The sequence below is a fragment of the Protopterus annectens genome, chromosome 4.part0, assembly GCF_019279795.1.
Source record: "Protopterus annectens isolate FY-2018-M chromosome 4.part0, PAN1.0, whole genome shotgun sequence".
In the NCBI taxonomy this organism is placed as follows: domain Eukaryota; kingdom Metazoa; phylum Chordata; order Ceratodontiformes; family Protopteridae; genus Protopterus; species Protopterus annectens.
In genome coordinates this window covers 509,033,682-509,057,512 of record NC_056733.1, presented here as the reverse complement: position 1 = coordinate 509,057,512, position 23,831 = coordinate 509,033,682, and the positions used below count along the sequence as shown (strand labels likewise).

At 35.9% G+C, this 23,831-nt stretch overlaps 1 protein-coding gene across 2 annotated transcripts in view; it reads right to left on the bottom strand.

Moving 5' to 3' along the window:
* Positions 1-23,831, bottom strand: part of HECTD4 (HECT domain E3 ubiquitin protein ligase 4) — a 5,422,508-nt gene that overhangs the window by 3,421,164 nt on the left and 1,977,513 nt on the right. For both annotated transcript variants that reach the window (XM_044068422.1, XM_044068423.1), the window contains exon 20: positions 5,650-5,753. In XM_044068422.1, the coding sequence (XP_043924357.1) occupies positions 5,650-5,753 (104 nt within the window). The remainder of the gene's footprint in view (positions 1-5,649; positions 5,754-23,831) is intronic.

The following is a 23,831-nucleotide window of genomic DNA, read 5'->3' as shown; positions in this document are numbered from 1 at the left end:
TAGAACACCAAAAAGGAAAAAAAACTAAGGGTAATGCTGCTCAATGCCAGAAGTCTCACTCTCAAGATGCACGCACTCGAGGCCCTTCTCAATATGGAGAACATCGATGTCTGTGCTGTGACAGAAACCTGGTTCAAGGCTCCTGAGAGCACCCCAACACTAACAGGTTTCACCTCATATCATGCGTTCCGGCCGCAAAATCCGGACAACACCAAGAAAGGAGGGGGGGTGTCCATATTCATAAAGGACACCCACACCTCAAGGTTGGTGGCAACGCACGATGCATCGGAGACCATCCAGGTGCAATTAACCATAGGCAAGACTGCTCTGCAATTTGTAGCATGTTACAGGCCACCCTCTCAAACTCAGGAACCTCACATGGCCTTCCTGAAAACATTGGAGGGGATAAATGTATCTCCAAACACCATCATACTAGGTGACTTCAACTACCCTAATATAGACTGGGAACAATACTCAAGCCCGAACACTCTAACCCAAAGATTCCTGGAGTTCATAAACTCAAATGCCATGGAACAACTAGTCACCATCCCCACAAGAGGAGAAAACATACTTGATCTCATCATCACGAACATGGGATCAAAATGTTCAACACCAGAAGTATACCCCTCACTGGTGAGATCAGATCATAAACTAATCTCGCTGGAGGTCCTCATCCCGCCTCACCTGAAGCAAAACAGACCACAGTGAAAAACTTCTCAAAAGCCGATTTCACACTTCTAAAAACTAGTGTGGTCTCCTTTAAGGCCCCTGAGCCAGTGGTAAACATTACTCAAACCGCTGAATCACTTACAAATGCCTTCTACCAGCACCTACAGGACTGCATGGATCAGGCAATCCCAAACAAAACTAAGACTCTCTGTACCAAAGGCAAGCGTCCAGTCTGGTGGACCCCAGCCATAAACAAGCTCTACAACAAAAGGAGGAAGCTACTACAAGATAGAGCAAAATCCTTGAAAGGTAAGACACCTTTGATCATTATAAGTAAAAACTAAGAGCTCTCATAAAATCATCCAAGGCAAATTTTGAGAGAAAAATCACCAAGGACTCTAAAGACAATCATAAGGCCTTCTTTAGCTATGTTAGAAACCTAGGAAGAAACTCCCAGATATGCTCAGAATTAGTTCAAAATGATGTGAAAATTACTGAACCTACACACATTGCTAACATACTGGCTGACAGGTTCAGTGCAAACTTCTCCCCCCCAAAAGGAGAGATATCTATTCCAGAGGATTGTAGCCCCCCAAACATCTCCAACGCCCAGGTGAGAACTGCACTCACTAAGGCAAACAACACAGCATCCATGGGACCGGATGGTGTCCCCGGCTGTGTGCTTCATGAACTCAACGAGGAATTAAACCCACAGTTAGGACAGCTGTTTAATCTTAGCCTCACCTCAGGATACGCACTCCAAGGAGTGGCGACGCGACTGTGGTCCCACTTCATAAGGGCGGTGCCTCCACAGACCCTGGAAATTACCGCCCCATTAGCTTGACAAGCCTTATCTGCAAAGCCATGGAGAGGATCATAATGGAACTCATAAATAAAGACATAGGGAACTTGCAGACTTTGGATCCAACCCAGTTTGGCTTTGTCAAAGGCAGATCCTGCCTCTTAAACTTGGTTGACTTTTTCGAGACAGTCACCAAGGCCATTGATGAGGGAAAGGCAGTCCATACAGCCTACCTCGACCTGGCAAAGGCCTTCGACACAATACCCCACTCAGGTATCATCGAAAAACTCATCAGCTTGAATGTAAACCCATACATCACAAGATGGGTTGCAAACTGGCTAAGTGACAGAACCCACAGGGTCAGAGTTGCTGGAGCCATGTCAGACTCAAAGCCTGTCACAAGTGGTGTCCCACAGGGCTCAGTCCTGGGTCCACTCTTGTTCGGCATCTACTTTTCTGAAGTACAAGCAAACACAGGAGGGTTATGGCTGACAAAGTTTGCAGATGACTGCAAACTGGGCGCCATAGTCAAAAACACATCTGACACAGATATCCTCCAGAAGGGCCTCACAGAAACGGATAATTGGTGCCAGAGCCATGGCCTTAAGTTAAACGCCAAAAAATGCATAGTCATACCCTTCGGGAAAAACAAGGTTACCCCTAGCTACCATATAGGCGGCAATCCACTGAGCACAGAAAAAGTAATCAGGGATCTGGGGACCCAAGTTGACAGTAGCCTTTCGTTTGACACTCATGTTGCTAAAGTAGTTAGGAAAACCTTCTATATCGCCCACCTGATCATGAAGGGATTCACATCTAGATCAAGGGAGGTCATCGTCCCCCCTGTACTCATCACTCATTAGACCTATGATTGAGTACAATGCCCCGTTTGGAATGTATCTGACCAGACACCTGCTGCAGCTTGAAAGGCCCCAAAAGTTCCTCACCAAAAGGATAAAGGGTCTCAAAAATATGTCTTATGGTGCCCGACTGAAAGAACTCCAGCTCTATTCAGTCTCATACCGCTTGCTCAGAGGTGACCTGTGCCTGACATATAAGGCCATGTCAAACCCAGATTTGATGAATATGCTTCACCTCAAAAAATCTAGATCCTTCAGAACCACAAGGGCGGGAGACTTAAACCTTGACACGGTTATAAATAGAACGTGCTGGAGGGACAGATTCATCACCCAGAGACTCCCTATGCTGTGGAACAAAATCCCGGTACATGTGAGGCAGAGCACCTCGCTGGCCTTGTTCAAGAGGAATCCTGACCAATGGATGGGAGATCGCAGATATACCCCAGGGATTACTTCAGTGTCACTGCTTGACAGAGGCACAGAAAAATGATAGGCATAGTTTTTATTCAAACTAAAGGGGTGGCGAAAACCACATAACTATGGGCTAGGCTTATAAATGCCCTTGGGCAGATAGCCTAGTATGAACCTATGAACCTATGAGAGTTGCACCACTGCATCATGGGTTACCTACCTGCCATGAGCCAAGTTTAAGACTTTCAGCTGTGTATTCAGCCAATCCTCGGCTCCAAAACCATCCAAGTAAGAATGAAGGTGAGACAGGACAACATAACATCATTCACTTCTCATTTCAGACAATTTATTTTTCAATGAACTTTTTACCAATGAATCATTAAAAATTTATTACATAGTACCTTGTACAGTTCACTCGGCAGTGTTCAGACTCCTCTTTATTAATTAGCTTACATCTGTAGACATCTTGCCTCCCACTGAAACCTCTTACTAATGGAAAAAATAGCTAATTACTTGGCAAATACAAAAGAAAACTACCATTTGCCATATATTTTACCATACTATATTGTTTTAAAGTCTGCATGCATTTGGAAACCCACCATCTTTAGCTTAAACCAAGGACATTAATTCAGATATCTAATTCTATAAAACAGGGGAAATTATCTCAAATCTATTTATAATGGTAACAACAGACTTTTACATCCCCACCCCATCAGCCTATGATCACATTATATTACATTTAACTTGTTTCTGACCAGCCTTTCTCAACATGTTACAGTGTAAAGTCTGGATACCTTACAGCTAAGAAAAAATACTTTTTGTTTTAGTGTCTTTAACATATACAGCAATCACTTATAACACTCTTTCCACCTCACATTTACAATTACAATGACAGCACACTATAGAAAACTGCTGTACATTATAAGATGCAATTTACATAAAACTTTTAAACAAAATATTGTTTTACTTACAGTTACTTCTTCAATCCATTCACTGTTCTTCTAAATATAAATTACAAAGTGGGGTATATGCTTTACAGGTCACTCACCAGTTTAACACTCAACGAAATTCCAGTCTTTAAGATCCCCTTACGTCTAGCGAAGCTACATTTCATGTGTCTATTCTTCCATCTAATGGAATAAAAATTTTATAGTTTCCCATTTATTCATGAATTTTACAATGTTGCCAGTCTTCTTCATGATCATTCCCATCTCTAAACTCAAGTATTTGGTTCAAATCCAAAATACTATGGATTCTTTGAGTCCTTTGGTAGAAAAGAATTCAGTGGCAAAGTCTCTCTATTTGCTTTGCTGCTATCAGGAGAATGACAGTCCTCTTCTATTCTTGGCTAAACTTTTTTGTATTTCCACCTTAGCCTTTTTTGCATTTAGAAATGTCTTTGATACACTAGGAAAAAATATTATAAAGAGAGGTGGATAGAGCACCTTAAATCTCATACCTGCCTCTTCCATTTCTTGACTGTTAGGATAAACTTGCCTCAAGTCTGCTCAGTGTACAGTGAATAATCATTTTCCACAAATATTCTGCTGTTTTCAGTTTTTAATATTTTTCCCTTCTGCACAGTTTTGTAGGAGCTACTCTTTCTGCTATGACTGCCGCTTGAGTAATATAGGTCTTGAATGCTTTCTTGTGGCCAGATTTGGAGCATACCACATGCTGCTGTGAGAAACAGCAGTCCAGTCATGTATTTGTACTTTGTAATACTAATGTAATCCATTCCTTCCAACTTTGCAGTTACATAAAAAAAATTGGTTTTGCTCTACATGCTCTGTTTTGTAATGGATTTTTGAAACAACTCTTCTTAAGAAGCCTCATAATCAGACAGTCTATCCATTTAATTTTCTAGTTTCTGTAGTTTCAACTCACCTGAACAGCGTCTTGATGGTTCATCTGTTTTTTTTTTTTAAGGATTTTCCTTGATTACCTCATTTATTTACACACTCTGCGTGCATTGACATATTTTCCCTCTAAATTACTAGAAGCAATCTCCTGTACTAAAGCTAAAACTTGATCTAATTTGAGTCGAAAAGTTGCAAGGTTCTTCCAGGCCAGAGCTTTTTCTCCTCCTTTTTCTAGATGATGTTCACTTATTTTCCCAAGCATCTCTGTTGCTGGCATTCAGGCAGTATAATTACTAGCCAGTAACTATTACCCAAATTGAGCAATTTTTCGGTTTTCACATTTGAAGCTTTCTAATCATCATGTTATTCAGTTTATAGCAATCTTTGAAGTCCTACAATTTCATCAACACTAGAGTCAGTTACATACATTAGCCAACTAATCAGACAGCAAGACAGAAAGAATGAAAAAATCCCCCATCAGGTTCTTATCTGGCTGCTGGAAATAGGCTCATTAAAAGAATGTTGTGAGTAACATATGGCTAGAGGCTAGACACTATATTTCAAGAAAGATCTTAAGATGGTGTTGACTTGCATACCACTTATATCACTGATGTCCTTGATGTGAGGGTGTCAGCTGAAGTTCTGGGGAAAAACAGATGTCTGGATGCTGGGCTTGCTACTGGCTACTTGCAAGCAGGATATCACAAATGTGAGGACTGGAACAATGAACATCATGATGAACATCTATGATCTTCTCAGGACATTTGACCTCTGATCTAGGAGGAAAGTCTCATAACCAATGAAAAACTGGAATGAAATTAGCTTGCGCACCTTAGCTAGATTTACAATCCATGTATTATGCCTGATGTACACAGAAGAAAACTAAAACCCAAATGTGTATGATTAATGGACTGAATGGAAATGGGAAACTACTTTCAGTATAACACTGTTTCAATGTATTTCACAAAACAAAGCTATGTATGTCTGTGTAGTGGGAACATACCTGCCATTCAAAGCAAAAAATAAGTATATAAAAGTCAATTACCTATCATCAGACGAAAATGTTTTTCCCTTTTGTTCTGATGATCCATCACATGCATCACTTAGTTCTGAGAAAATGGGAGACTGAGTTTTAAGCAACAATGCAGTCTGCAAAAAAGAGAGAGACAGTATCATAAGCAATTAAATATGACTACACACAAGATAAATACTCTACAATTAGTCAAAAAAAACTATATATATATATATACATATATATATATATATATATATATACATACATATATATATATATATATATATATATATATATACATACATATATATATATATATATATATATATATATATATATATATATACATACATATATATATATATATATATACACATACATATATATACATACATACATATATACATATATATACATACATACATATATATATATATATATATATATATATATACATACATACATATATATATATATATACATACATATATATATATATATATATATATACATACATATATATATATATATATATATATATATATACATATATATATATATATACATATATATATATATATATATATATATATATATATACATATATATATATATATATACATACATATATATATATATATATATATATATATATATATATACATACATAGACAAGAATCCTCCCGTTCTCTCAGCAGTCTCCAGGAAAGTTTATGCAGTTATAAGTACCACCACAAGATATTGGATAAATCCAAAGGCAAATATTATAAGTTTTAAACCTTTTATTTGACAAAAATATGATAAAAACTTGAGTGCTTTCGCGGATCACAATTCTGCTTCTTCAGACGTAATATTGTGGTTACTGAGCCATCCCTCTTATATAGCAAACCCAGTTAATTGTTAACAACTATCACATTTCAAAAACATCAATTAACAATTAATAAACGCCCAGACCTGATGATATATACATCTACTAATCATATCATCCAAAATTAAAGCGCCAATCAAATCACACTAACACACATATATATATATATATATATATATAATCATGAATATATTAAGATATATTAAAAATTTTCAGAAAACTGAAAAATATAAACATAAGAACAAGTGAATACATCAATGTGCCCAACTAATAAAAACATCATATTCCTAACTAATCACAGCATTAACTACATAAAAATGCATTACTCAACATAGAAATTGTATAAGCAATATATAAAATAATCTAAAGAAACAGATATGTCAAAACTTAATATATCAAAATAAATAAAATACTTATCAGAAAGTCATCAAAAATTCACACCTACGAAGTATTATATTTAACAAAAATTATTAGTAATAAAAATACACACAATACAATCTAAAGCAGAAGTAAAAACATATAAGATATTAAATTACATTTCATCTGAGAGTCCTAGCTTTGAGTAAGGGTCTAAGTGAGATACTGTCATTAAGCCCTCTACCTCTATGTGCAGCCAGTCTAAGAATCTATTTGACCTCAGCCTGCTCCGTTTCATTTGTTATATCACCTAACCTAACATTAACTGATTGAACATGTAACACTTGAAAGTGAAAAGTGTGATCATTCCCCATCTGTAACGTATGTTTAGCCACAGCACTATATTCTTGTTGTCTCAAAAGGCAATAACTATGATCTCTTATTCTTTCCCTTTAGGATCTATTCGTTTTTCCAACATAAAAACTAAAACATACTATACAATGTGCAACATATACAACATTCCTAGTGTTACATGTGCTATTGTTCCTAAGCTCCCACAAATAGCCAGTGTCTGGATGTTTGAAAAAACGAGATTCATCTTATGAGACTACATTGTGCACAATTGCCACATTTCTTCGTCCCCAAAAATATTTCTTTACCTTTTGAATTACCACCTGTATTCAACCCCTGTTAACACAGGTGTTGTTTCAGACTCTTCATATTCCTATAGGTAAAAGTGGGTGAAGTACCCACCAATCCTTTAGTTCTTTCATCTACCAGAAGTATGTTCCAATTCATTACTATTGCTTCCTTCACCTTATCAGTGTTATTACAATAGGGAAGAATTACAGACTCTTTTCTCTTTATATCTATCTGTTTCAGCGAGTCTGATTCCTTAAGGGAGTAATATGGTTTGGTTCTAGTTCGCCTCATCTTATTCACTTGTACATACTTATCATTGATTTCCTCTTCCTCATATCCCCTGGCCATAAATCCTTGCTTAAGTTTATTGAGTTGTTCTTGTAATAGAGAATCTTCACAGCATAGTCTGGATGTTCTCATAGCTTGTCCTTTTATAATGTTTCCAGAAATTGCTGGATTATGCATGCTCTTCCTATGCAAGAAGGCTGGTCTATAGCATGGCTTCCTAAAGACTGTGGTTTTATAGATATTATTCTCTTGATAAACAGTTACATCTAGATAATTAATACTATTAATGGAATATGCTAGAGTAAACTTTAAAAAAGAACTGGTAGTATTAATGTATTCAAAGAATGATGTAAGCGTGTCTACAGTACCTTACCAGACAAAGAAAAGGTCATCTAAAAAATGCCTATAAAAGATTACTTTGGAGTGTTCTAACAAAATCGTTTTTTCCCATGCCACCATCACTAAATTGGCATATGTATTTGTGCAACTAGTGCCCATAGCTACACCCTTTCTTTGTCTGAAACAACGATCTTGAAAAAGAAACACATTATGTTCTAACACTTGTTCTAACAATAGGCTGATAAAGTCTGCTTTTCTTGAATCCATTAAGTTCTCTTCTACCAGTAATTTCCTAACCATGCTTATGCCATGTTCATTTGGGATACATGTAAAGAGGGATTCTACATCCATAGTTGTTAATATTAATCCCTCCAAGGTGCTAAGACTTGTAGTAAAGGCATACAGATCTGTTAGAAAATGCTCTGTATCCTTTAAAACATAATATCTATTGAGCACATTCTTTAACTCATGATCCAAGTAAATTGAAATGGGCTCAGTTTGCCAGCCTGCACCTGACACAATAGGCCTAAATGCTGGTTGTGTAGGATTCTTATGAATTTTTGGTAGCCCATGTAACCTGGGTACTACCTGATGTTCAACAAGAAAGAACTCAATTCATTCGTTAACAAGCCCATTATTCTACATTCACATATAGTATTGTACACATCTCTATGAATGTCATCCACTGTATTTATCGATATTGTTTCATAAGCATCAGTATTCAACATTTCAAACATAACTGTAGAATAGTATTCTGAATCCATCACTACAATCGGTCCCCCTTTGTCTGCGGGCCATATAGCAATATTTCCATTTGCCTTCAATTTATTTAGAGCATACATTTCATTTTTAGTCAAATTACTCTCATTGACCATATTGGAAAACTCTAGATCATAAAGCATATTCTCAACAGCTTTAAGGAACGTTTCTATATTAGCTGGTAAGTGGGGTACAAATGTACTTTTGTGTTTAAAACAACTGACATTAGTATTAGAACCATCACTATACATCAGTTTCAAAGTTAAGTTACGCGTAAACAATCTTAACGCCAAAATAGCATCACTTATGTCCATATTACAGGTTTGTTAAAACCCATGCCTTTATTTAAAAGTCTAATCTCATCTTGTGTAAGCTCATATTTCGAAATATTCCACACTAAGTCCCCTGATTCCACATTTTCTTTATCATACGTACCTGCTGAAAATTTGGAGGATCCTTGCGTTTTAATCCTCTCCTTCTATCCTGATCTGTTGACCTCTTTCTCCCTGTCCGTATGGGTAGAGGTATGGCGGGAAAATTCTGACACTGCGTTCTAATTGAATTTTCCACCTAACATCACTGTTTTGGCGGGTAGATTCACCACATTCATCAATGTGCTGAGTGTCAGGCAATAGCTCCATGGGTGTTGAGTAAACCGATGTCGGTAGTGGAGGAGAAAGTACGCCATCATCCACCATCCGCCCACTCTCTTGATTATCTACTCCCTCGACTGTTGTCTCTCTGTGCTCTGTCTCTTCAGACCTGTGATGCAAATATATATATGCGTGCGTGTGTGTGTGAGAATGTGTATATTATATGGCAACTGAAATATCAGCTCAATCCCATGCCATAAAAATGCATGTCTCTTCAATCCCACTTCATAAGGCAGTCAAAGAACAGTACAATTTTTAAGTAGGGCCTCAGGTCTAGTTTTGAATAAGGGAAGAAACACAACATGGGAAGTTAATGACTCCAACAAAACTGAATCTTTTTTTTTTTTAATTTAAGGTGGCTTTATATAGCTTTTTTAACAGCGACAATTCTACATTTATGTGAGATACTCCAGTGATTATCAAAATCTCAGTGGCACTTCTAGCAGGTGTTTTTCCTATTCTCTCACAGTTATTAACTTATAAAAAAATGCTCAAATCTTCAGTTAAACAAACACAAATACATGTGTGGTGCGATACTTTACACTGGAAGGGGAGATGCACCATTAACAAAGAAGAAAAGTGCACCATTACAGCAAAAGTAATGATGGTGGCATTTTCTGCTGCAACACTATAGTCTAAAAGATTCACAGTTACAATATCGCAAATAATTGTATCTTATATTGCAAGACACAGAAAAAACTTAAAAGATATTGTGGCAAGTGAAGAACAGACGTACATAGGTGATATGAAGTCATTGCTGATATATAGAGCTAGGCATCTATCTGAACACCATTTTGCCGATGAATACACCAAACCTGGAAACAGCATTAGAATTAAACTGTTTTTCCAAACACCTTTATTATCACTTAAGACATAGCCAAACAAAAAGTAAAAAGAAAAATCATATTAACGTTTTTCTATTAACATATATTATACATCACACATCTTTTCTTTCTTTGCAATTATCATCAGTCCAACATAACATAAATTGCTGAATTCCTGCCTTCTTTTAAACCTCACTTCTCTTCCTCCTCAAACATTATTCTGCATGGACTGTTAGCACAATTTCCATTTATTTCTATGTAATGTGCTCCTTCCCCTTTCTAAAGAGCCCTCTTCCAGTTCTTTTATCTCATTTATAATATTCAGTACTTCAAATACCATTGGTTTAGACTCTGATTTCCATTTTCTAGTAATTGCTTTTTTTTTTTGGTAGCCATCAGAATTAAACTTAACTAAGCCTTACTAAGTCTAGGCAATTCGGATCCCATGTCCCAACTCAACAAACCATATCATTAGTTGGTGCCATTTGCTCATGGAATAAATTTCACACAGTACTCTGTAAGGATATATATTTTTTTTAATTTTCCAACTTATTACACTCTCAAAACACTTGTTCTCAGTTACCTCTTTCTTCCCCATCACACCATCATCATTTGCAATCTACCTAAGGAAAATTCTATGAAGTCTGTTTGGGATCTTTCACTTAAGATGCCTCTATCACGTTTCCTTTGCTCTATACTCTGATATAAATCCCTATTAGGCAAGGCAGGCTCTAGCCTGCAGTCAAAACATCATTTTGGCCTCATCCCACTCTATTATCTTTCCTTCTCTAGTTATTTGGTCCCAATACTCAGGCTCATTCGCCAGTTTTCTCCAGTAAATTCCAGCTTCCTCCTGCCTATTTTCTGTAAACATGCAGTCATCCCAACTAGCAAAATGGCCTTTCTCCATTCTTGTGTTGGCTTAGTTCTTAGAATACTTACTGCTGCTTTATGAATACAATATCATATATGGCTATTATTCTCATTAAGGATCTGCATCAAAAAACCCTCCTTCTCTATTTCCAGAACTTTCCTCTGCTTCATCAAGATCCCTTTCTACTTTCAATTATAACCTCCTGGTTGTGTTATGTATACAAGCCTTAACTGTGTAGCTCTAAAATATCTCTTCAAATCAGGTAATCATAAACCACTGTGCTTCTACTGGAAGGATCAACTTAGTCCATTTAACCCTTGCCCTCTCCCCTTCCCAGATAAATTCCATCAACTCTTTAATAATTACTGCATACAATTTTTCTCCTCTGGTTGATAAAAATATACCTGACCTATATATAAAATTAAAGAAACTAAAAACATTTTCTCTGCTTGAATCTTACTACCCATATTCATAAACAAGAGTTTCAAGTGTCTACGTTTTTCTATTACTTTTTGTTTAGTCTCTTCTCACATATCCCTACTTGCCATAACAGAGGCCTTTTTTTAATCCAGACTCCAAAATACTTCTCTTATTGTCTCCCTATAAATATGGGTATTGCTGAACTAATTAACGTGTACATAATTTCCAACTATATGCTTTGTTTTATCTTTATTTGTTTATTATCCTGAAAAGACTTGATACTGTCTCAAAATGTTCCACAACACTATGATGTCCTTTTCTGGATTTATCACACAAAAATATCATAACCAGCAAATCAAGCCAACTTTTCTTGATCATCCCTACATCTCTAAGTCTCTTATTTTCTTTGCCACTGGCTCTAAATATAAAGTAAATAAAGGGGAAAGAGGGCACCCCTGCCTGGTTCCTCTGTTCAAACACAACTTAACAGAGAGGAACCCTTCCTTTTAATTCTTTCCTCCCATCCTTCACATATACTCATAATTAACCTTATTCTAGTACGGAAAACAAATGCAAATGCTTCCAATGCCCTACTCATAAAATCTAAGCTTACTCTGCTGAAAAGATTTCTCTGTATCAAGACCCACCACCAATGGTATTTTCATATATTCTTCTTCTTCCTTCTGGATCACCATTGTTCTATTAATGTTGTCAAATGTTTGCCTCCCCTCCGCAAAACCACACTGATCCAGATCTATCAATTTTGGCAACACCTTTGCTATTCTTTTGGTTGGTAGAGATATAAACACTTTATAATCATAGTTTAAAGCTGAAATGGGCTTATATAAAGCTGGATCTGGTGACTGTTTGCCACCCCCTTGGGTAATATAGCCACCACAGTCTTCTTCCAAGATGTTAATGCATCCACTCATTTTAAAATACTGTTAAAAAATTCTTCCAGATCATTATCACTTTTTCTACTCTTAACCTCCAAATTTCCAAAGGAATATCATCTGTTCCCAGAGACTTTCCTGAAGACTGATTCTGTATCACTATTTTTATCTTATCCCCTCCTATCTTAACTGTTAGTTGTTGAGCCACATCTATTTCTAACCTTGGCATAATTAAGTCTTAAATAAATACTTCCATTGCTGCTCTTTCTTGACTTCTCTGCTTTATAGAATGTTTCATAAAATTTCAAAAGCATCGCTAATACCTCTCCAGGATGTTTATTTTTCTTGTTATAGTCTCCCAAAGTTTGGCAACAACCCTTTCTACTTTCTGTTGCCCAAGTCATCATGTTAAAAGTTTTTGTGCTCTGGATATATTATCACAAAATAGTTGCTTAACAGCAGTCTCTGTAAACTCATGCATATTATCCAGATACTCGCTTAATTTCTCTTTAGCACTCTGTATTTATGCCTCTACTTGTTCTGTGAGATTCCCCTTTTTCTACAATACATTATACTTTGTGAGCTCCCTCTAATTCCTATTACGCCATAAACATATCTTTTTCTCTTTTATTTCTACCCTGTTTTGAAACTACATTTTCATTTTCCCCACTCACTACTAATAACTTCTGAAGATATTTCTATTTTCCCTAATATATCTCGAATAATGTCCACTACCCGTTCCTTAAATTCTTCTATTTTTAACAGGCAGGTAGGAAAGCACCAATGTCACATTTTTATTTTATTACCCAGCATTTTTTTTTTTAGTTTTCATGATGCATGATCTGAAATAGTTGTTGGATGTGTCAAAGCTATCAATTAAATGCAAATATTCCTGTGAAGCATAATTTCTATCTAGTCTAGACCAGTTAATGTTCCTTGGAGAATAATATGCAAATTGAGTCTGAGTTCCTACAACTGAATTCACATCTTCCATAAAATATTTTCTTAAATTACTACAGAAATCTACCCTCTTTTTGTTATATTTTATATTCTAAGTCGCCCTGATACATCCACGGTATTGCAAATCAAATTCCAGTCCCCACCTAAACGTAGTATATTCTCTGCTGAAAACTGATGATTTCTCCCCAAATTTTCTTAAGCTCCATAATAGCAGTTTTTGGTGGAATATAAGTGCACACCAGTGTAATCCTCCTCCCTTGCTACATACTGCCCAAGGCTGCTGATTCAGTTTCCCACAGCTTTCTTCTAAAAACAACTCTCTTCAACTGGCCTATTAAACACCTCCACCAACTGGTTCTCCAGATAATTTTCCAATGGGCTCCAGTCTGTTAAGTGGATTAATTCTTTCTTATTCATCCTTCCTACCAGTCAAAACAGGTGTTCCCCAAGGTTCCATACTGAGGTCACTGCTTTTCAACATATTTACAAACCGTCTACTCTCCTTCAAATGTCACGCATCCCTCCCTCATACAATATGCTGATGAAACCACATTAACCTCTTAGGCCAGCAAAGTAATTACACTACACCACCTCTCCCAAGACTCATTTTCATCAGCTGAAAATTGGGTCAGTAAATCCCAGTTTCTACTCAATCCAAAAAAAAAAAAAAAAAAAAACTGTTGCTAATAGCCCTTACACACCTCAAACAAAACTTCTCAATAACAGAGTATATTAACATGCCTACAGAAGTTACCCCCCCCCCATGCCAAGCTACTAGACATGACAATTAATGACAACTGAAATTAGACTTACATGTGCAACAAGTTATCTACAAAACTCAAAAAAAAAATTAGGGACACTCTACAGAACCAAAAAAAAAATTGATTCATCCAGGAAACTCCTGGCCTTTACAATCTTACTCCCCACTTTACTATATAGCTCCCAAGTGCTGCTTAAACTTCAAGCTTCCAGTCAAAATAAACTAAACCAGTGCTACAAATAAAACAGCAAAATTTGCAACTAACTCAGCAAACAGAACCCCCCAATGCTTAGCCCTAAAAGAGCTTGGCTGGCTTGAATTACCAAGCAACTCATTCACAGAGAGCTACTCACAGTCCACAAATTAATATGCAAGCCAGAACAAAGAAAGCCCTACAAGACGTATCACATACATATACCTCTTCTAGGCCACTTAGATATGAAAATAAAATGCTTCTCTTTATTTACAACCACACCTGACAGCAGGAACCTCTCTCTATTCCAGCTATGTAGCCCACTCCTGGAACTCAATCCCCTTATCCCTTAAACATACCAGCAACCATTTCAACTTCAAGACCAGTCTAAAAATATCAAAGTGAAATCAGTACCTGTAACTGCACAACCCTCAAAACATATGCCTGACCACCTACTCACTATACCTATGCCTTTGTCATTCTGAATTCACTAACACCTCTATATCTTAGCAGGTAGTAACAGCCTAACATCTAAAGAAGCTGTCACTTTAATGATACCATGCTATTAATGATATAGGCTATAAATTTCTGAAAGTGCATTGCTACTTGTAGCACATGTTGTATTCTTGATTACTACTTCACCTAGTAATATTCTACAAATGTATTTCAATCTGCTTGTATTTTATCTGTGTGAATTTTCTCCCCTTGTACGTAATTACTTATCAGCTTCTGCAAATTGTTGTGTGTGTGTGTGTGTGTGTGTGTGTGTGTGTGTGTGTGTGTGTGTGTGTGTGTTACAAGGCCTTTCTCCCCTTGTATACAATTACTTACTAACTACTGTTTAAATGTTTTTATCTGCTCTGTTTTTTTTTTTTCCCTGAGCCTCTGCTGAAAATGGGCCACTGGCCCAGTCAACAATTACCAGTTATCAAAGGACAAATAAACTACCACCACAAATCTACCATTATTCTCTTTAAAATATTCCATCAGTACCGAACTTTCAAGATGGTTACACAATGCTCTCAAAGTGTGAAAACAGAATCCCAACAGAGAAGGCCAGTAAGCTTGTGTTTATGGGTAAATTTCAGTAACTGGCTAATAAGTGTACTGCCTAGATGCCAGGAAAAGAGAAATACAGAGCACCTGAGAAAAAAAAGCTACAAAAAGTGAGGAAGAAACATTAACTGGGGAAAGTTCTGCAGGTCTTCAGCAAACAGTAATGCAACCTCCAGCCATGACTTCCAGTAACCTACAGGAAGATATAAGAACCATACACAAAACTGGTTAAATAAAGGAAACACTGATGGAGTTTATCAACACAAACTACAAAAGACTAAAAAAATGGAAGAAGCTTGAAAGAGATATTCAAATGAGTTGATAAAGCTGCAAAAATCAGGTTGAAGTGAAGAAAAGGCTGGCTGAATACGAGACTGCTCAGGAAGACATGTTTCAAAAAATAACAGAATTAGGGGACAGAACACAGGGAAAACCAGAGATTTATACCTATACCAGAGAAGATGGAAGGAAAAGACTGCATTAATTTTATGAAAGCACAGATAAGCACCTGGACTGGAATTCCACATCAGGAGTTGTTAGTTGAAAGGGCACATCATGTTTATGCTCCAAATCTGGCTATGGAAAAGCCACCTAGATTTTTATTAGTAAAGATGCAATCCTACCAGCAGGAGGAGTCGATTCTGACAAAACTGTGGCAGAAGGACAAAATACTAAAAGTGGGAGACAGCAGAGTGTTTTTGGAGAATGATTACTCATTGTACACAAGGCAGAAGCAGAGTAAATGTATTCCACTATCCAGGGACTGATGAGATGCAGGTGTGATATTCAAACTGCTGTACCCAGCTGTCTTCAATGTATTCTCCATGGGGGTGCAAAATCATTTTTTTGATAAACTATATGCTAAGGAAGAAATACAAAGGTTTGTCCAACAAAAAGTGATCTATGAAACAGAAGTAGATTCTGCTTCTAGTTCTTCTAGTAATAAAGACCACAGACAGTCACTACCTGTGAAACCATTTCCACTGTTTCAACTGAAAATGTCGAAGAGAAGGAAGGGAGCACGACAGCAGACTAGAAGACTCAAGAGCACGAAAAGAAAAGCAGAGACAGGATTTGACAGATGGAGATGAACAGTAATAAAATCAGTAACAATGTGGGATTAAATGCAATAATTATTTCAGAAATATGACAAACAAAAAAATCTGGACATATTGGACTTTTTCAGAATTTGTTGGACTTGTGGGGACTCAAAAATATATGCCCTACTTCGTTATTAATATTCAGAAAAAAATGCTTTGGGAAGGGGAAGAGAGGGGAGAAAGTTAATTGTAAGTAAAGAAAACATGTTTTTCTTAATAGTACTATTTTTGAGGTGTATGGTTTTCTCTACATGCTAAAAGTTTTCTCAGTTACTTTTAAGTGTAATGGGGATTGTAAATAGGTGCTGCTCTTCTTTTTTCATTTCTTTCTCCTTTCTCTTTTTCCTTCTTGTTCAGTTTTAAGAAATGTAGGCACTGCAATGTTAAAAAGCATGGTTAATAGAGCATGACAAAAGAAAAATTAATGTGGTTTTTATTAGTTTTGCATGGGGAGAAATGCATGGTTTAAGGACCGTAGATTAATCCAGTAACAAGTTTTAAAAGAAAGCAAGTAAATGAAAAAGAATATTGAATATTATGAGGCTTTTTTATAGCAAATGAATGTATGCTTAGAAGCAACTCTGCATCTGGCCCTCATGTCTCTGTGGAAACAATCTGATGAAGAGAAATTTACTGCCTGGTTCTCAAGTCTCCATGGAGACAATCAAAGAATGAGAAATTGGCTGTCTGGTTTATATGTCTCCATGGAGACAAGCTGATAAACTAAAATTGGTTACAGTCTGGTGGACAGTGATGGGCTGGGGAAAAAAAGAGAAACTGGCTAGAAGACATGTTATCTGAAAGCATTCAGGGGTTTACTCAGCTGAGAGAGCTATACAGACAAGACAAAATGAGTTAGCATTTAGTAGAAGCACAGGCCGTGTGTCTTAGCATGGATAACTTAACTTTTAGGTCAACTCAAGTCTGTAAGTGTGGCTGCCAGTTTGGGACATTTGTTCCTATTTAGAGTGTAAATCTTCAATATTTGTAGATGTACATACTTTTGTGTGTTAGCATTAAATTAATAGGTTTTTGGGGGTAATGGGTATTTATTTATTTTTGTTCAGGACTTACAGTAAAACAAAAAGTTTTGTAAAATGTGACATAGGCTCAAATGGATATGACAATAAACAACTATATAAAAGTTCAACCTGCCAAACACTGCATGCATGTAATACAAAAGCTGAAACTAGACATTTAACAAAAAAGGTGTTATACATAAAAGGTGGGAATAATAATTTCTTAATATAATGATTCTTTCTGTAATGTCTTTTAAATGTTAATAGTCTCAGATCTAAATACAAAAAAGAAAGAACACTGAACAGTAGAGTACAAATAGCTATGTTACAGGAGACACTTGGAAAGAATGGAACATGTGAATTTGATAAAGAAAGGTTTTCAGGATGGTTATTCAGCAGAATATCTTCGAGAAAGGAAAAGAGGGGTACTAATATTAAATGCAAGAGGAGCTCCAATAGTGGTAGAAGAAGAAAAAAAAAGATAATAATGGCAGATTCGTAGTGCTAAGGGGCTACTGGCAAGGGGAGGAGGATTATACTGGCATGTATTTATCTTCTACCTAAAACTGTTATAAGGGAGCTTAAGAAAAATCTGGGAGAAGTAATCAGTCTTCAGCAAGGAATATTAGTTACAGGTAGGGACTGGAATCTGATTTGTAGCACTGAAGATGTGTCTTGGGGGGCAGAAGGGAAAATATAAAAAGGAGGGTAGATTTTTATAGAAATTTATGAAAATATTTGACATGGAAGACATGAATTCAGTAATAGGAGTTTGGAGTGAATTTACATATTATTCCCCAAGATATAAAAACTGGGCTAGAGTAGACAATCACAGGAATGTGTGCATTTAATTAAAGGTCTTGATATGCACCCAATAACTAAATCAGATCATGCACCAATAATAATTAAATAAAAACACATGGCAATGAAATAAAAAGGAGATGCTGGCATTTTTTCACTTATCTGTTTAAAAGAGAGGAATTTAAGGAATGGACAGTGAAGATAATCCAAGAGCTATTAGAGAGGACAGAAATTACTTTTGAAAATATAGCTAGGCAGTGGGATAAAATTAAAATGGAGTTTAAAGTTAAGGTGGAAATAAAAGAAAGGGAGCTATGGTTAAGAAGTAACAAGAATAATTTACAGGGACTGAAATGTTCAAGTATTGCAGAATAGGGGGAAATCTCAAAGGAGAAGAAGATGATCAACTGCAGAATGCTAAGCAGAAAGACAAGAGATCACCTCTATAACAGACATGAGTTTACAAAGATTGCTGTTAAGCAACTGTTTTTTAATAACACTAGAGCACAAAAACTTCTAGCACAATGACTCAGGCAACAGAAAGGAGAAAGGGCCGTCACCAAGCTTAGGGATCCTACAGCAAGGAAGGTAATAAGAGATACTGCAAAGCTATTAGAACTATTTTGTAAATTCTATGAAACTATGTATAAACCACAGAAATATGGAAATCAAGGAAAGATACAAACTGAAATGTTTATGGAAGTATTAACTATGCTAAGGTTAGGGGAAGATGATATTCAATTACCAATGGTTAGGATAGGTGGAAATGACATAATGATTGTGATGTATAACCTATCTATAGGAAAGTCCACAGGAACAGATGCTATTCCTGTGGAAGTTTGAAAGCTTGGAAAAACTGATAAAGATCTGGAAGTTTTGCTTAACAGTATTTTAACAGGAGGAGAGGTACCAACATCCTGAAAGAAAGCAGTGGTAGCCATAATTCCTAAAGGGTAAAGATTCATCAGATCCAGCTTCATACTGGCCCATTTCAATACTACCCCGTGATTATAAAGTGTTTATGTCTATAATGGCTAAAAATGGCAAAAGTAATGCCAAAAATTGAAAGATATGGATCAATGTGGTTTTGTGGAAGGGAGGCAAACATTTGACAACATTAAAAGAAGACTGATGACCCAAAGGGAAGCAGAATGTTAAGAAAATACCATTGCTGTTAGTGGGTCTTGATGCATTAAAAGCATTTACATTTCCTGAAAAAATGAAAAGGTTGATTAGGAGGATACAGTAGATACAAAAAGTGTACACACCCCTGTTAAAATGTCAGGTTTTTGGGATATAAAAAAATGAGACCACAATAACTCATTTCAAAACTTTTCCCACCTTTAATGTGACATATAACCTGTACATTTCAATTGAAAAATAAACAAATCTGTTTGGGGAAAAAATATAAAAAATAAAACATGTACAATAAGCTGGTTGCAAAGTGTGCACACCCTTAAACTAATACTTTGTTGAAGCACCTTTTGCTTTAATTACAGCAGTCTTCTTGGGTACACACCTACCATCAATTAAAGAGACTATGATTAACCCCAAATAAAGTTCAGCTGTCCTAGTAGAATTTTCTGACATTTACTCAGTTGCCTGCTACAGCAAAAGCTATGGTTTCCAGAGAGCTTACAAAGCATCAAAGGGATCTAACTGTTTAAAGGTATCAGTCAGGAGAAGGGTACAAAAAATGTCCACAGCATTGGATATACCATGGAACACAGTGAAGACAGTCATCAAAAAGTGAAGAAAATATGGGGCAACAGTGACATTGCAAAGAACTGGATGTCAGTCCAAAACTGATGAAAAGACAAGAAGAAAACTGGTTAGGGGGCTGCCAAGAGACCTACAGCAACACTGAAGGAGCTGCAGAAATTTCTGGCAAGTACTGGTTGTGTACTATATGTGACAGCAATCTCCCGTATTCTCCATATGTCTGGCCTACGGGGTAGGGCTGCAAGATGGAAACCTTTTCTTACACAGAAAAACATCCAGGCCCAGCTAAAATTTGCAAAACAATATATCATGTCTCCCAAAAGCATGTGGGAAAATGTGTTATGGTCTGATGAGACCAAGGTTGAACTTTTTGGCCACAATTCCAAAAGGTACGTTTGGTGCAAAAACGCTTCATATCACCAAAAGAACACCATTCCTACTGTGAAGCATGGTGATGGCAGTATCATGCTTTGGGGTTGCTTTTCTTCAGCTGGAACTGGGGCTTTAGTCAAGGTGAAGGGAATTATGAACAGTTCCAAATACCAGTCACATTTGGCCCAAAACCTTAAGGCATCTGCTAGAAAGCTGAAGATGAAGAGGAATTTCACCTTTCAACATGACAATGACCCAGGAGACACCAAAACGTAGATCACCACGATGCAGTAAAAGTATAAAAACTCTTTATTATGTCACAAGCGCTTTCGCATACTCCTGTATGCTTCTTCAGGTTATAATTCAATACAGAAAATCACATGTTTATATAGCAAGAATGACTAATTAACTTCCCGCTCTTTTTCTTAATTAATTAATAATTAAAACTTGCTTGTCTTCAATTAAGATCTCTTTAGAGAACACTCACACTGTTTTACCTTTGTGCTGCATGATCATGTTTTTGTTATACAAATGCAGTCCATATCTAATAGTCATTCTAGGAACTCATCTTGTTTACAAGTATATGAGTATTATTTTGGTTATGTTAAAATATTATAAATATACAATAAATATAGAAAAACCTATAATTAAACAATAAACTATGTTAAATAGTAATATATTGTGGCATTAAACTAAATATTTAATACTAAATGAGTATAAAAAATATATATATATGTATATGAGAATAATAGTAGCACTCATAAAATATATATAAGCCTATTCATAGTAAATGTGTATATCTTATTGCATCATTGTTATTAGTACTAAAATGCACATATATATATATATATATATGTATGTATAGTTGATAATTTATAAATACAAAAAACTTAAGTGCATAATACTGGCAATGAATAAAAAAAAAAATTTTAAGAAATATATATATATATATATATATATATATATATATATATAGCTATGTCCAACAGAACAAATATAAAAACATAGACTAATGGTGAGTGCTATATTTAGAGGTCATAAATGTATGAGCTCAGTTTGTGTGTAAATGTACACTTTTTGCTATATTAATCACACAATTGTTAAGACTAAAGCCATCCTACTGCTAGAGGCAGCCTTAATGTACAATATCTAAGAGTATACAACAATATATAAATGCATATGTTATCTCAAAGCCAACACAGGTTTCAGACTGACTGTACTGTTTAGTCCTGGAGGTATATGGGCTTTGAGCTTCAAAATCCATTCAAGTTCAACATTTTCAATAAATGTCATATTGTCTCCTCCTCTTTTTACTCGTCTAACCACATCTATAACACGAAAATATAATTTATGATCATGATATTCATTAACGTGCTTGGCTAATGCGTTAGTTTATATCCATTTCCTCATTTCATATATATGATTATAAATACGATTCTTTAATTTTCTAGTGGTTAGACCTACATAATATGCCTGACAAACATTGCATGTAGCCAGGTAGATGACATTGGTAGTCTCACAGGTTGCTTGTACATTAAAATAATAATCTTGACCAAGATCTGGTATATAAAAATGATTATCTGTTAGAATATGTTTACACATATTACATTTACTACAAGGTATAGTCCCTATATGCCTTGCTCTATCTATTTCATTCTCTTTATGTAATTTATCATTGCACAGGAGTCTCTTTAAATTTTTGCTGTTTTTATAGCAAAAACTGGGCTTCATACCCACTACTTTCTTAACTTCTTGGTTCACTGTCAGTATGTTCCAATTTCTCTTGATAATATGAGTGACATAATGATTGTCACTAGTGTATCTAGTTACAAATGGAACATAAAATACAGGTTCTTCAGCTGGAACTGGGGCTTTAGTCAAGGTGAAGGGAATTATGAACAGTTCCAAATACCAGTCACATTTGGCCCAAAACCTTAAGGCGTCTGCTAGAAAGCTGAAGATGAAGAGGAATTTCACCTTTCAACATGACAATGACCCCAAGCATACATCCAAATCAACAAAAGAATGGCTTCACCACAAGAAAATTAATGTTTTGGAATGGCCCAGCCAGAGCCCAGACCTAAATCCAATAGAAAATCTGTGGGTTGACCTGAAGAGGGCTGTGCACAAGAGATGCCCTCACAATCTGACAGATTTGGAGAACTTTTGCAAGGAAGAGTGGGCAAATATTGCCAAGTCAAGATGTGCTATGCTGATAAACTCCTACCCAAGAAGACTGAATGCTGTAATTAAATTATAAAGGTGTTTCAACAAAGTATTAGTTTAAGGGTGTGCACAGTTATGCAACCAGCATATTGTACGTTTTTTATTTTTTATATTTTTTCCACTAACGGATTTGTTTTTCAATTGAATTGTACATGTTATAGGTCACATTAAAGGTGGGAAAAGTTTTAAAATGATTTACTGTGGTCTCATTTTTTTATATCACAAAATCCTGGCATTTTAACAAGGGTGTGTACACTTACTACATCCACTGTATATGACAGATCAGAGGTGAACATTAAAGTGGGAGGGTTCCTCTCTGATAATTTCTGCTTGAGCAGAGGAACCAGGCAAGGGTGTCCTCTTTCCTCTTGGTTATTTGCATTATATTTAGAACCACTGGCACAGAAAATAAGGGACTCAGAAATTCAATGATATAATGGTATGGCAGTCAAGAAAAAAATGTCTCTATTTGCAGATGATATCATTTTAAACCTGACAAAACCAGAAAGAGACATTACAGTGTTGTGGAACATTATGAGAAAGTTTCAAATATTTTTGGGATGCAAATTAATGAACTTAAAATAAAAGGCAATAGCGGTAAATTATGTACCCACATTATGAACTGATTCCAGCAATACCCATATTTATGGGGACATGATAAAATTAAGTATTCAAGAGTATAGATTAAAAATGATTCTGGCATAGCAGTTAAGGATATGTGGGAAGGGAATAAGCAAAAGAAAATACAAAAACTGGAAGCTTTGTTATATGGCTATGGATAGTTAGATAGAGCATTTAAAATGTTTCCAGTCCCATTAGTCTTATACACAGGTCAGACATATTTTTATCAACCAGAGGAGAAGCTGTGGATAGCAATTAACTCATTCCCTCCAGTACAGCACTTTTGAGTGTGCACCTTTAACTCCCACTGTGCGTGGCTTGAGCCTTTAAAATAATGAAATTATCACTTTACAATTCTAACAAATATTCACTGACAGAAGTCAAATATCAATACAGTTCTGTTTGCCATTATGTATGGTTCAAGATAAAACATTCTGATACTTTGTATGTAGCATGATTTTGGAA